A 13274-nucleotide genomic window follows, 5' to 3' on the forward strand; every position below is an offset into this window, starting at 1 on the left:
TGGTGTGGTGGTGTGTGTGTGGTGACATGGTGTGGTAGTGGTATGAGTGTGTAGTGCATGGGGTGGTGGTGTGTGTGTGGTGACATGGCGTGTGTGCAGTGGTGGTGACATGGTGTGGTGGTGTGTGTGTGGTGCATGGGGTGGTGGTGGTGTGTGTGGTGACATGGTGTGGTGATGTGTGTGTGTGGTGCATGGGGTGGTGGTGTGTGTGGTGACATGATGTGGTAGTGTGTGTGTGTGTGTGTGTGTGTGTGTGTGTGTGTGATGACATGGGGTGGTGGTGGTGGTGTATGTGTGAGTATGTATGTGTGTGTGTGTGTGTGTGTGTGTGTGTAAGTGTGTGTGTGTGTGTGTGTGTGTGTGTGTGTGTGTGTGTGTGTGTGTGTGTGTGTGTGTGTGTGTGTGTGTGTGTGTGTGTGTGTGGTGCATGGGGTGGTGGTGGTGTGTGTGTGGTGGGATGGTGCTGTGGTGTGTGTGTGTGTGGTGCATGGGGTGGTGGTGGTGTGTGTGGTGACATGGTGTGGTGGTGTGTGTGTGTGGTGGCATGGTATGGTGGTGGTGGTGGTGTGTGTGTGTGGTGCATGGGGTGGTGGTGTGTGTGTGTATGTGGTAACATGGTGTGGTGGTGTGTTAGATGCAGAATGTTGGTACAGACCTAATTCAAGGGTATCAGAATAACTTCTGTGTAGTTCCACATTTATTTTCGTTACAGCCTAGTCACAAGAAGCATTCGAACTGAAAACAACAAGCCCGTATAAGAAACCAATAACGCACAATAGAGATGAACATTAATTTGAATATAAAACAAAACAAAATACAGATGCAAATAAATCTGTATAAAGAGAGCATCAGCACATTGCGAAATATGAAAATCAGAATTTGACAAACATTATCCTGTTATTGAAAGAACATAAAATCTTCACAAGGCATTCCCATTTAAAGCAAAGCATCAGCAAATAAAAGGGGTTGGCTGTGGAACAACTGCCACCGAACAAAACACTACCGTTGGGGGGGCCGCGGTGCTGAACAACAAAGTATAATAATCTTAAATAAAACACTGTTAACACTCACTTTGTATCCCAATAAAGACTGCAAACCAACTTCTTCATAAAATCCACTCCACGGTCGTTGTCACTCAAAATAAAAGGATGGAAAAAGGCATTTGGCCCACCCAGTACAGACAGCAGTTGCCTTGGTTTATCTTTTGGCGGGAAGTTGCAAGAGTTGACGCAGCGATATCGCACGCAAAGGAGTATGGGTAGTGGCGCGCGGTTTGAATGATTTTCCTTGGATACTTACCAACTAAATTAGATTTTCTTTCGTTTTAAGGAATCAAATAGTTAAAATTGCACAGTATTCTACACCGCCCCCTATTAAGTGACCTACTTGATATTACCAAAAAATACTGCAAAATCATTTTAACCCAACATTTCCGATAAGGGCAGCATTCGGCGTTCACCCTAGTTTTCAGTACTGATCTCATTTTCTAAGAGAAGGCATATCTTGCTAATAGGCCGGATATATTTCCATTGACAGTTTTCAGTATAGCACTGCGCACATGTCCATCACTATCACACATTACCTCTATCACTCGAGCAAGAGGCCATGTACCTCTGGGCAGCCTCTTATCCAAGGCTAAAACTATGTCTCCTTTCTTGACATCATGCCGTTTAATGTTCCACTTTTGGCACTCTTGGAGGAGAGATAGATACTCTTTAGACCACCTCTTCCAAAAGAGGTCAGCCAAGTACTGCACCTGCTTCCAGCGCCGACGAGCATACAGATCCTTGTTATCGGTATTCATGACTGGACCAGGTGGACCCTTCAAGTTCAGCAGCATGCTCGGAGTCAGTGGTTGCAGGCAATCAGGGTCGTCCGTAACTCTGGTCAAGGGTCTGCTGTTAATGATGGCTTCAACTTCGCAGAACAGAGTGTGAAGACTATCATCAGTTAGTGTCTGTTGATAGTAAATACCACTCAAAATTCGCCTGATAGAGCGAATCTGACACTCCCATACTCCACCGAAATGTGAAGCATGTGGTGGATTGAAGCACCATGAGATGCCTCTAGTTGACATGGTGTCACAGATGGCAGTTTGATCAGGAAGCTGGAGCTCCTGGCGAAGAACTTTCTCTGCACCCACCAGGTTTGTGCCATTGTCGGATTTGATGGACTTCACTGGACCTCGTCTTGCTGTGAATCGTCGAAGAGCGTTGATAAATGAGTCCGTTTCCATTAAGTCCATGACCTCACTATGGACTGCACGTGATGTTAGGCATGTAAAGACTATGCCATATCTCTTAAGGTTTGACCTGCCTTTCCTGACGAGAAAGGGTCCAAAACAGTCGGTGCCTGTGTGTGTAAATGGTGGCTGGCCTGGTATAATACGATTTTCAGGAAGGTTAGCCATTTCTTGAGTCATTGGTCGTGCACAGATGGCCCTGCACTTCATGCAACTCCTTACCACAGAACGTGCAAAAGCATTTGCATGTACAACCCAAAGATAGTTCTGACCACAGTGAGCTAACTTCTTGTGATGCCACTTCACGCTCAGCTTCTCCAAAGATGACTTATTGGGTAGGATAATTGGATGAGTGGCATTGGGGTCACGCCCATAGTGTCTTAGGTGCCCACCTACCCTAAGCAAGCCATCTTGTAGGAAAGGTCTTAATCTCACTATCTTGCTTGTACTTTCCCATCTGGCTTACATGATAGAGAGGCAATTTCAGATGTGTAGTTCTCTTGTTGAACTAATTTCCATATGTGTGTTTCTGCATCTGTTATTTCTTTGCTACTAAGGCATTTAACGTCAGGCAACTTGGGTACATACTTTCGCTTCAAGAATCGTCTGACCCATGCATGACAACTTCAGCCAGTTCGAGAAACGAGAGGCAAACTCCTCAATGAATGACATTACTGTTGTCACTGTCTCACATACCATGACAGACACCTTTACTTCTACGTCATCTTCCAGTGATCCATGTTTAACATCTTCTGGAACTTGCGGCCAGCTGGATTCAGGTTCATGAAGAAGTCATGATCCTCTAATCCACATTTCAGACCTTAAAAAAATATCAACATGCAAGGTCAGCAGGATTACTGTTTGTGTCTACATATCTCCAAGCACTTGCTGAAGACAGTTCTCGGATTAGGTTTACTCGATTTGCGACAAAGGTGTGGTAACAAGCCTTCTGATTGAACAAGTACTTGAGCACTGAAGTGCTGTCTGTACAAAAGACTGAATCTTCCAATTTCAACCCCAGTTCCTTTCGTAATTTACAGTCCTTTCGAGCAGCAACGGTGGCACCCGTCAGTTCTAGCCTTGGAATAGATGTCGGTTTCAGAGGTGCAACTCTTGCTCGTGCCATAACCAAAGTGCAGTATACCCTTTCTGAGACATTTACCATCCTTAAGTAGGAGGCAGTGCCATGACCAGACTGACTTGCATCTGCAAAATGATGGAGCTGATAAGAAACAATGGAACCAAAGGAAATGGGCACTAGGCTTCGTGGCAGCTTAAATCTTGACAACTTTGGTAACTGTTCCAACCATTTTCTCCAACGAGCACCTTCCTTATCACCCATATTTTCATCCCAGCCTAACTGCATCTGACACATGTCTTGAAGAATCATTTCTGCTGGTAGTGTCAAGGGCACCACCATGCCAAGTGGGTCATATATAGATGCTACGATAGATAAAACTCCTCGGTGTGTTAGTGGTTTGTCACCAAGGCAGATTTTGAATGTGAAGCAATCTTCGGCCATCGACCAGTGTACACCCAAGGTCCTTTCAACTGGGAGATCACCCTTACTGAGGTCTAGAGAAGCAACCGGCGCATCCCTCTCCAATTCAGTAATCTTCTTGAACACGTCCTTGTTATTGGCTGTCCATTGGTTCAGATGCCAACCACCTGCATTACAGAGAGCAATGAGATCTTTGATGATTTTTATCAGTCTCTCTTTGTCATCATGGGCCAGCAGAAGATTATCAACATAAAAACTTTGTATTATGGCAGTGACAGCTTGTTCATCAAAAACCTCACCGTGGTCCTCAGCAGTCTTCTTTAAGGCATAATTTACACAGCTAGGAATGGATCTAGCACCAAAAACATGAACATTCATTCGGTAATCACATACAGGCTTATTGATATCACCATCTGGCCACCATAAAAAACGAAACACGTCACGATCCTCTAGGGGAACCTTGACCTGGCAAAACATCTCGATGTCCGCTGTGACTGCATAGTGGCCATGCCTGAACCGCATGAGTACCCCTATTAGAGGATTTGTGAGGTCTGGCCCTTGAAGAAGATGGTCATTAAGGGAAGTGCCACTGAATTTAGCTTTAAGGTCATAGATGACATGTACCTTCAGCTTAGTGGGATGACGCACAGCATGATATGGCATGTACCATATTCTACCATCATTTCGTTCTAATCCTGATGGAGGTACTATTTCAGCATACTGTTTATATTCTTTTCCATTTGAGTGATGTATGTCTCCTTGAAAGTCTTGTCAGATTCCAGCTTCCTTTTGAGGCTTTTCATTCTATGTACAGCCATTTCACAATTGTTTGGAAGTGGGCTACTATCCCTGAAGGGAAGTTTCACTACATATTTACCCAATTCTTGATGGATGGTCTGTAAGACCTTATCGGAGAACAACTTATCTTCCAGCGAATCTTCACGTTGGGAATGAACTTCCTTTTCCCAAAAGTCAGCATTGAAATGCTCTCGTAAGCACTCGCCAAGATCTTGTGTTGGGTAAATGTGATATACCGGGGCAGGCAAAGGATTCCTGGGGCCAGTTGGTCCAAAGACAACCCAGCCAAATCTGGTAAGACAGGCTGAGGGTTCGTCATCAGTTCCATGTCTCTGGTCGAGTATGTGACGGTTCAAAATGCTATTGGGTCCAATTTTAAGTTCCACCTCTTGATTGTCGCCAGGCAAACTCTGTAGATCAACATCATTCAGATGAAGCCATTTTTTAGTCCAGTTCACAGGCATCATGCTGTCAGTAGTTATGCTGAGTTTGTCTGTAATATGCACTTCATTTACGGTAATGTTATCTCCACCGCCTATGCTGCTCAACATAAGTGGTACACGCTCGTTGCACATGAATATTTCATTTTCAGTTTTCATTGCTTGCCTCACTGGTAGGCCTTGGATTCCCAAATGTTGTATGAAGCTTCGAGCAGCCAGAGTTGGTGCAGCACCACCATCTATGAAGGCGTAAGTGGAGACGCTGTTATTCACTCGGACAGGCAGGATCTTCAGCATAATCCTCCCATCAGGCTCACAATCAAGAATATTAGCACAGGGTAGAGCATCTGTTGATGGAGAATTAACACTTGGGGTCACACTTCCCTTGGCTTCTATGCCACCTACCCCTAGTTGAGGAACTAGGTGTACCCAATTTCTCGTAACAGTCAGGTATGTGTGGTGATAGTAGGCACCACATCGATCGCACTGGCTCTTGTCATTACAGAAACGATGATCATGGCCCAGTTTTAAGCAGCAAAAACATAGCTTGTTGTGTGTGACAATATCCCATCATTCGTCAACGTCTTTCTTGCCGAATTTATAACATGCAAAAAGCTTATGTCCTTGGCCATTACAACAGTGGCATTTATCGCTGCTACTTGGGGTCATATCCATTGCATTCATATCCAGAGCATGGACATTTAGACTATTTACAGGCTTACGAATGATGGAGATGGGTTTATTGGTCGTGTGACTTGGCTTACCTCTTCCTGCTTCAATATAACGTATTTCCTCTGCTACCCTAGCTTGATCTTTAACAAATTTAACAGGTGCAGAGAATGAGCTTGCAGATTTAGTGTCAGGATCTACACATCTCGAGGCCCACGGTTCTCAAGTACCTCAGCAGCTTACCAACAATTTTAGATATTGTCTCACGCAACTCCATCCGGCAGATATTATCACCTGAGGCCATCTCTACATTAAATAGGTAGGAGCCGTATTTCTTTAGACCTTCTGCATCTCCAACTTCAATGTCTTTCCATGTAAATAATTTTGAGATGAAGGACTCGAGGAGTTCATTGGAGTCTTCATATTCTTCTCTCGGCATCCTACATGCTTCATCATATCCATGGTCAGGTGGTAGGTGAAGGCAACCTTCAATAACGTCCTTTGGTGGGCCATCCAACTGGTTGTAGAGCTGTGTGAGCCTTCGCCTTGGGTCATTAGTGTTGCTCTCAACATTCCATTCAAATGTCCTACAGAATCTCCATCAAAACGTTCCAATTTAACTGGAGGGAGTAACGATATGCGAGCCTGTTCTTGTTGGGTTAAAACTGACTGGTTCATAACACAAACCATCTCAGCCACTTCATCCATATTCAATGGCCTTGAAGGTGTTGGATGGCTGGTGAAATCATGGCCTAAGGTATGGCAGCAAGGTACTCTCTTGTAGTTTACAAAAGGTGCAGCTGAAGGATGTAGGTTACACCTTGTCAATAGGTTCTCATTAGGTTCTGGAATGGTAGTAAGTGGTGTAATGGGGAGCTTACCCTGGGCAATATTAGCTCCATTTAGTACAGGATTGACTGGTGTTGACCATTTAGGCAGAGGAGTTTCAGGGATTATGGCGGCATTGACAGCAAAGTGGACTGGCCCTGCAGTCACGTTGCCCACTTTCACGACTCACTTGTGCGTCCAGATTCCCACTTTTATGATGGGGTTCTACACTTGTTGCAGTCCAGTTGCTACACATGTTAAAGGAGTGAGGGCGAGGGTGTCTCTCATCCTCTCTGCTGTCTCCACAAGAGGAGCCAGGTCTTGGCCTGGCTGGTTCTGATGAGGTTTTCAACCTTCTAATTGTCTGTTGCAGCTCAAAGATTCGTTTTTCTTCCTCACGTGCATGTTCATTTTGCTCTTTGATGAACTGAAGCCGTTCTAACACCTCCTCAGCTACTGATATTTCCGAGCGGGAAGACTTGCAACTGTGTGATGTGCCCACAGATTTATTACTTCTATTGTCGACCATGATGTGGGCTTACCTGACAGTTCGCTGTAATGTCGTTCCCTTCTTCGATGGGTAAAAATCGAATTGTTAGATGCAGAATGTTGGTACAGACCTAATTCAAGGGTATCAGAATAACTTCTGTGTAGTTCCACATTTATTTTCGTTACAGCCTAGTCACAAGAAGCATTCGAACTGAAAACAACAAGCCCGTATAAGAAACCAATAACGCACAATAGAGATGAACATTAATTTGAATATAAAACAAAACAAAATACAGATGCAAATAAATCTGTATAAAGAGAGCATCAGCACATTGCGAAATATGAAAATCAGAATTTGACAAACATTATCCTGTTATTGAAAGAACATAAAATCTTCACAAGGCATTCCCATTTAAAGCAAAGCATCAGCAAATAAAAGGGGTTGGCTGTGGAACAACTGCCACCGAACAAAACACTACCGTTGGGGGGGCCGCGGTGCTGAACAACAAAGTATAATAATCTTAAATAAAACACTGTTAACACTCACTTTGTATCCCAATAAAGACTGCAAACCAACTTCTTCATAAAATCCACTCCACGGTCGTTGTCACTCAAAATAAAAGGATGGAAAAAGGCATTTGGCCCACCCAGTACAGACAGCAGTTGCCTTGGTTTATCTTTTGGCGGGAAGCTGCAAGAGTTGACGCAGCGATATCGCACGCAAAGGAGTATGGGTAGTGGCGCGCGGTTTGAATGACTTTCCTTGGATACTTACCAACTAAATTAGATTTTCTTTCGTTTTAAGAAATCAAATAGTTAAAATTGCGCAGTATTCTACATGGTGTGTGTGGTGACATGGTGTGGTGGTGTGTCTCTGTGTGTGGTGGCATAGGGTGGTGGTGTGTGTGTGGTGCATGGGGTGGTGGTGGTGGTGGTGTGTGTGTGTGTGTGTGGTGCATGGGGTTGTGGTGTGTGTGTGTGGTGGCATGGGGTGGTGGTGTGTGTGTGTGTGTGTGTGTGTGTGTGTGTGTGTGTGTGTGTGTGTGTGTGTGTGTGTGTGGTGCATGGGGTGGTGGTGTATGTGTAGTGACATGGTGTGGTGGTGTGTGTGTGTGTGTGTGGTGCATGGGGTGATGGTGGTGTATGTGTGTATGTGTGTGTGTGTGTGTGTGTGTGTGTGTGTGTGTGTGTGATTGTGTGTGTGTGTGTGTGTGTGTGTGTGTGTGTGGTGCATGGGGTGGTGGTGTGTGTGTGTGTGTGGTGCATGGGGTGGTGGTGTGTGTGTGGTGACATGGTGTGGTGGTGTGTGTGTGTGGTGCATGGGGTGGTGGTGTGTGTGTGTGTGTGGTGCATGGGGTGATGGTGGTGGTGGTGGTGTGTGTGTGTGTGTGTGTGTGTGTGTGTGTGTGTGTGTGTGGTGGCACGAGGTGGAGGGGGTGTGTGTGTGTGTGGTGCATGGGGTGATGGTGCGGGTGGTGGTGCGTGTGTGTGTGTGTGTGTGTGTTTGCATGGGGTGGTGGTGTGTGTGTGGTGTCACGGTGTGTGTGTATGGTGCATGGGGTGGTGGTGGTGTGTGTGTGTGTGGTGGTATGTGTATAGTGACATGGGGTGGTGGTGGTGGTGTGTGTGTGTGTGGTGCATGGGGTGGTGGTGTGTATGTGTGTGTGTGGTGCATGGGGTGGTGGTGTGTGTGTGGTGACACGGTGTGTGTGTGTGGTGCATGGGGGGGGGTTGTGTGTGTGGTGACATGGTGTGGTGGTGTGTGTGGTGCATGGGGTGGTGGTGTGTGTGTGGTGACATGGTGTGGTGGTGTGTGTGGTGCATGGGGTGGTGGTGTGTGTGTGTGTGTGGTGCATGGGGTGGTGGTGTGTGTGTGTGTGGTGCATGGGGTGGTGGTGGTGTGTGTGTGTGTGGTGCATGGGGTGGTGGTGGTGTGTGTGTGTGTGTGTGGTGCATGGGGTGGTGGTGTGTGTGTGGTGACACGGTATGTGTGTGTGGTGCATGGTGTGGTGGTTGTGTGTGTGGTGACACGGTGTGTGTGTGTGTGATGCATGGGGTGGTGGTGGTGTGTGTGTGGTGCATGGGGTGGTGGTGTGTGTGTGGTGACATCGTGTGGTGTATGTGTGGTGGCATGGGGTCGTGGTGTGTGTGGTGCATGAGCTGGTGGTGTGTGTATAGTGACATGGGGTGGTGGTGTGTGTGGTGACATGGTGTGGTGGTGTGTGTGGTGCATGGAGTGGTGATTTGTGTGGTGACATGCTGTGTGGTGCATGGGGTGGTGGTGTGTGTGTGTGTGTGGTGCATGGGGTGGTGGTGTGTGTGTGGTGACATGGTGTGGTGGTGTGTGTGTGTGGTGCATGGGGTGGTGGTGTGTGTGTGTGTGTGGTGCATGGGGTGATGGTGGTGGTGGTGGTGTGTGTGTGTGTGTGTGTGTGTGTGTGTGTGTGTGTGTGTGTGTGTGTGTGTGTGTGTGTATGTGTGTGTGCGTGTGCGTGTATGGTGCATGGGGTGGTGGTGGTGTGTGTGTGTGTGGTGCATGGGGTGATGGTGGTGGTGGTGGTGTGTGTGTGTGTGTGTGTGTGTGTTTGCATGGGGTGGTGGTGTGTGTGTGGTGTCACGGTGTGTGTGTATGGTGCATGGGGTGGTGGTGGTGTGTGTGTGTGTGGTGGTATGTGTATAGTGACATGGGGTGGTGGTGGTGGTGTGTGTGTGTGTGGTGCATGGGGTGGTGGTGTGTATGTGTGTGTGTGGTGCATGGGGTGGTGGTGTGTGTGTGGTGACACGGTGTGTGTGTGTGGTGCATGGGGGGGGGGGGTTGTGTGTGTGGTGACATGGTGTGGTGGTGTGTGTGGTGCATGGGGTGGTGGTGTGTGTGTGGTGACATGGTGTGGTGGTGTGTGTGGTGTATGGGGTGGTGGTGTGTGTGTGTGTGTGGTGCATGGGGTGGTGGTGTGTGTGTGTGTGGTGCATGGGGTGGTGGTGGTGTGTGTGTGTGTGGTGCATGGGGTGGTGGTGGTGTGTGTGTGTGTGTGGTGCATGGGGTGGTGGTGTGTGTGTGGTGACACGGTATGTGTGTGTGGTGCATGGTGTGGTGGTTGTGTGTGTGGTGACACGGTGTGTGTGTGTGTGATGCATGGGGTGGTGGTGGTGTGTGTGTGGTGCATGGGGTGGTGGTGTGTGTGTGGTGACATCGTGTGGTGTATGTGTGGTGGCATGGGGTCGTGGTGTGTGTGGTGCATGAGCTGATGGTGTGAGTATAGTGACATGGGGTGGTGGTGTGTGTGGTGACATGGTGTGGCGGTGTGTGAGGTGCATGGAGTGATGATGTGTGTGGTGACATGTTGTGATTGTGTGTGTGGTGCATGGGGGGTGGTGTGTGTGTGTGGTGCATGGGGTGGTGGTGTGTGTGTGGTGCCACGGTGTGTGTGTGTGGTGCATGGGGTGGTGGTGTGTGTTTAGTGACATGGGGTGGTGGTGTGTGTGTGTGATACATGGGGTGGTGGTGTGTGTGTATGGTGCATGGGGTGGTGGTGTGTGTGTGTGGTGCATGGGGTGGTGGTGGTGTGTGTGTGTGTGTGTGTGTGTGTGTGTGTGTGTGTGTGTGTGTGTGTGTGTGTGTGTGTGTGTGTGTGTGTGTGTGTGTGTATGGTGCATGGGGTGGTGGTGTGTGTGTGTGGTGCATGGGGTGGTGGTGGTGGTGGTGGCGGTGGTGGTGGTGGTGTGTGTGTGTGTGTGTGTGTGTGTGTGTGTGTGTGTGTGTGTGTGTGTGTGTGTGTGTGTGTGTGGTGACATGGTGTGGTGGTGGTGTGTGTGTGTGGTAACATTGTGTGGTGGTGTGTGTGTTTGTGTGTGGTGCATGGGGTGGTGGTGTGTGTATAGTGACATGGGGTGGTGGTGTGTGTGGTGACATGGTGTGGTAGTGGTGTGTGTGTGGTGACACGGTATGTGTGTGTGGTGCATGGTGGTTGGTGTGTGTGTGGTGTCATGTGTGGTGGTGTGTGTGTGGTGCATGGGGGGGTGGTGGTGTGTGTGTGGTGCATGGAGTGATGGTTTGTGTGGTGATATGGTGTGTGTGTGGTCCATGAAGTGGTGGTGTGTGTATAGTGACATGGGGTGGTGGTGTGTGTGGTGACATGGTGTTGTGGTGGTGTGTGTGTGGTGACACGGTATGTGTGTGTGGTGCATGGGGGGTGGTGTGTGTGTGGTGCATGGGATGGTGGTGGTGTGTGTATGGTGCATGGAGTGATGGTTTGTGTGGTGATATGGTGTTGTGGTTGTGTGTGTGGTGACACGGTGTGTGTGTGTGGTGCATGGGGGGGGGGTTGTGTGTGTGGTGACATGGTGTGGTGGTGTGTGTGTGGTGCATGGGGTGGTGGTGTTTGTGTGTGGTGCATGGGGTGGTGGTGTGTGTGTGTGTGTGGTGCATGGGGTGGTGGTGTGTGTGTGTGTGCGGTGCATGGGGTGGTGGTGTGTGTGTGTGTGTGTGGGTCATGGGGTGGTGGTGGGGGTGGTGGTGTGTGTGTGTGTGTGTGTGTGTGTGTGTGTGTGTGTGTGTGTGTGTGTGTGTGTGTGTGTGTGTGTGTGTGTGATGCATGGGGTGGTGGTGTGTGTGTGTTGTGCATGGGGTGGTGGTGTGTGTGGTGGCATGGTGCGGTGGTGTGTGTGTGTGTGTGGTGACATGGTGCGGTGGTGTGTGTGTGTGGTGCATGGGGTGGTGGTGCGTGTGTGTGTGTGGTGACATGGTGTGGTGGTGGTGTGTGTGTAGTGCATGGGGTGGTGGTGTGTGTGTGTGTGTGGTGACATGGTGTGGTGGTGGTGTGTGTGTAGTGCATGGGGTGGTGGTGTGTGTGGTGACATGGTGCGGTGGTGTGTGTGTGTGTGTGTGGTGCATGGGGTGGTGATGTGTGTGTAGTGCATGGGGTGGTGGTGTGTGTGTGGTGACATCGTGTGGTGTATGTGTGGTGGCATGGGGTCGTGGTGTGTGTGATGACATGGGGTGGTGGTGTGTGTGTGGTGACATCGTGTGGTGTATGTGTGGTGGCATGGGGTCGTGGTGTGTGTGATGACATGGGGTGGTGGTGTGTGTGTGGTGACATCGTGTGGTGTATGTGTGGTGACATGGTGTGGTGTGTATGTGGTGAGTGACTCTGTGTGGTGACAAGGGGTGTACAAACTAGATTCATTTGTCTGAATTTCTAGTTTGCATTGTTTTTTTTTTTTTTTATAACATTCTGTTAACACTGTATAGGTTTTTTTCTCATTCATATATGTACATATGCACACACCCACACCCACACACCCACACACACACACACAAATATATATATATATATATATATATATATATATATATATATATATATATATATATATATATATATATATATGTATATATATGAGTATACTTGTCGGTCGCATCAATGCAGTCTTTGTTTCATTTTGAAATGTATGGCACATCTAGTGAGAAACTGATTGAAGAATTACTTTTATTACAGGTCTTTAGGTTTTGATTTGGGCCTCAGTTGCTTCATAATAAATGAAATAATCAGAATATCATACATCTGGCTGCACTAGGGAGAGAAAGTGAGGGAGCGAAAGTTCAGAGAAAGTGGGTAAGGAGAGAGAGAGAGAGTAAAAGACTAATATATTGAGACGGATAGATAGATAAGAGAGGTAGATGACTAGATAAATAGGTAGATCGATAGATTGAGAAAAATAGACAAACAGGGATACATGCATACATACATTCAGGGAGAGAACAGAGATAGGAGAGTCTGAATTGACTTACTTTTCTGTTCGATGCATTTGTGTGTATTATGCCATACCAATAGAAGTAAAAGAACACTTAAATAACAAACGGAATTTTAAGGTTGATATTCGCGTTAGGTCTCGCCAGTAAACCAGTTCTTGACGAGACCAGCCTTGGTCACCTGGTATAAATAGGGTGCCCCAGGACGCGCCCCTCCACAGTCTACTGCCAGGACTCTCTTCCGCAATAGCCAAGGTAGTATCGGAATCTTTGTGGTGTTCTTTTGAGAAAAGTTGGAAAATAAACGGAATCCACTTATGAGGCAATTTAGTGTCATTACCGTTAGGAGCAGGTGGGACAATTAGCTAAATGTGCAACAAGATATGGTAAGTCTCATTCCTTTCCATCTATCTACCTCGCCAGTTCTTTTTCAAACTTCCTTCACCGGTTATTTATTTATTTATACTTCTCTCTGTCACTCATCCGATCATTCACTATATCTTTCTCTTTCTGTCTGCTTCACAAATGCACATTCTTTTCTTGCAAAATGTTTTGTTG

General features: G+C 47.5%; 2 protein-coding genes across 2 annotated transcripts in view; one reads left to right on the top strand and one right to left on the bottom strand.

Moving 5' to 3' along the window:
• Window positions 1-1486: 1486 nt before the first annotated feature.
• On the bottom strand, window positions 1487-4406 carry LOC113821668 (uncharacterized). The gene is made up of 3 exons (XM_070134558.1): window positions 3208-4406; window positions 2854-3011; window positions 1487-2703 (listed from the first exon to the last, which is right to left on the bottom strand). Exons 1-3 carry the CDS (start codon window positions 4404-4406, stop codon window positions 1487-1489), a joined length of 2574 nt encoding a protein of 857 aa, XP_069990659.1.
• Window positions 4407-12883: 8477 nt separating this feature from the next.
• Window positions 12884-13274, top strand: part of LOC113799923 (U-scoloptoxin(01)-Er1a) — a 1085-nt gene continuing 694 nt past the window's right edge. The window contains exon 1 of the mRNA XM_027350628.2: window positions 12884-12971. The gene's annotated coding sequence lies outside the window, so the exon portion shown is untranslated. The remainder of the gene's footprint in view (window positions 12972-13274) is intronic.

This window comes from Penaeus vannamei, chromosome 20 (genome assembly GCF_042767895.1).
Source record: "Penaeus vannamei isolate JL-2024 chromosome 20, ASM4276789v1, whole genome shotgun sequence".
Classification (NCBI taxonomy): domain Eukaryota; kingdom Metazoa; phylum Arthropoda; class Malacostraca; order Decapoda; family Penaeidae; genus Penaeus; species Penaeus vannamei.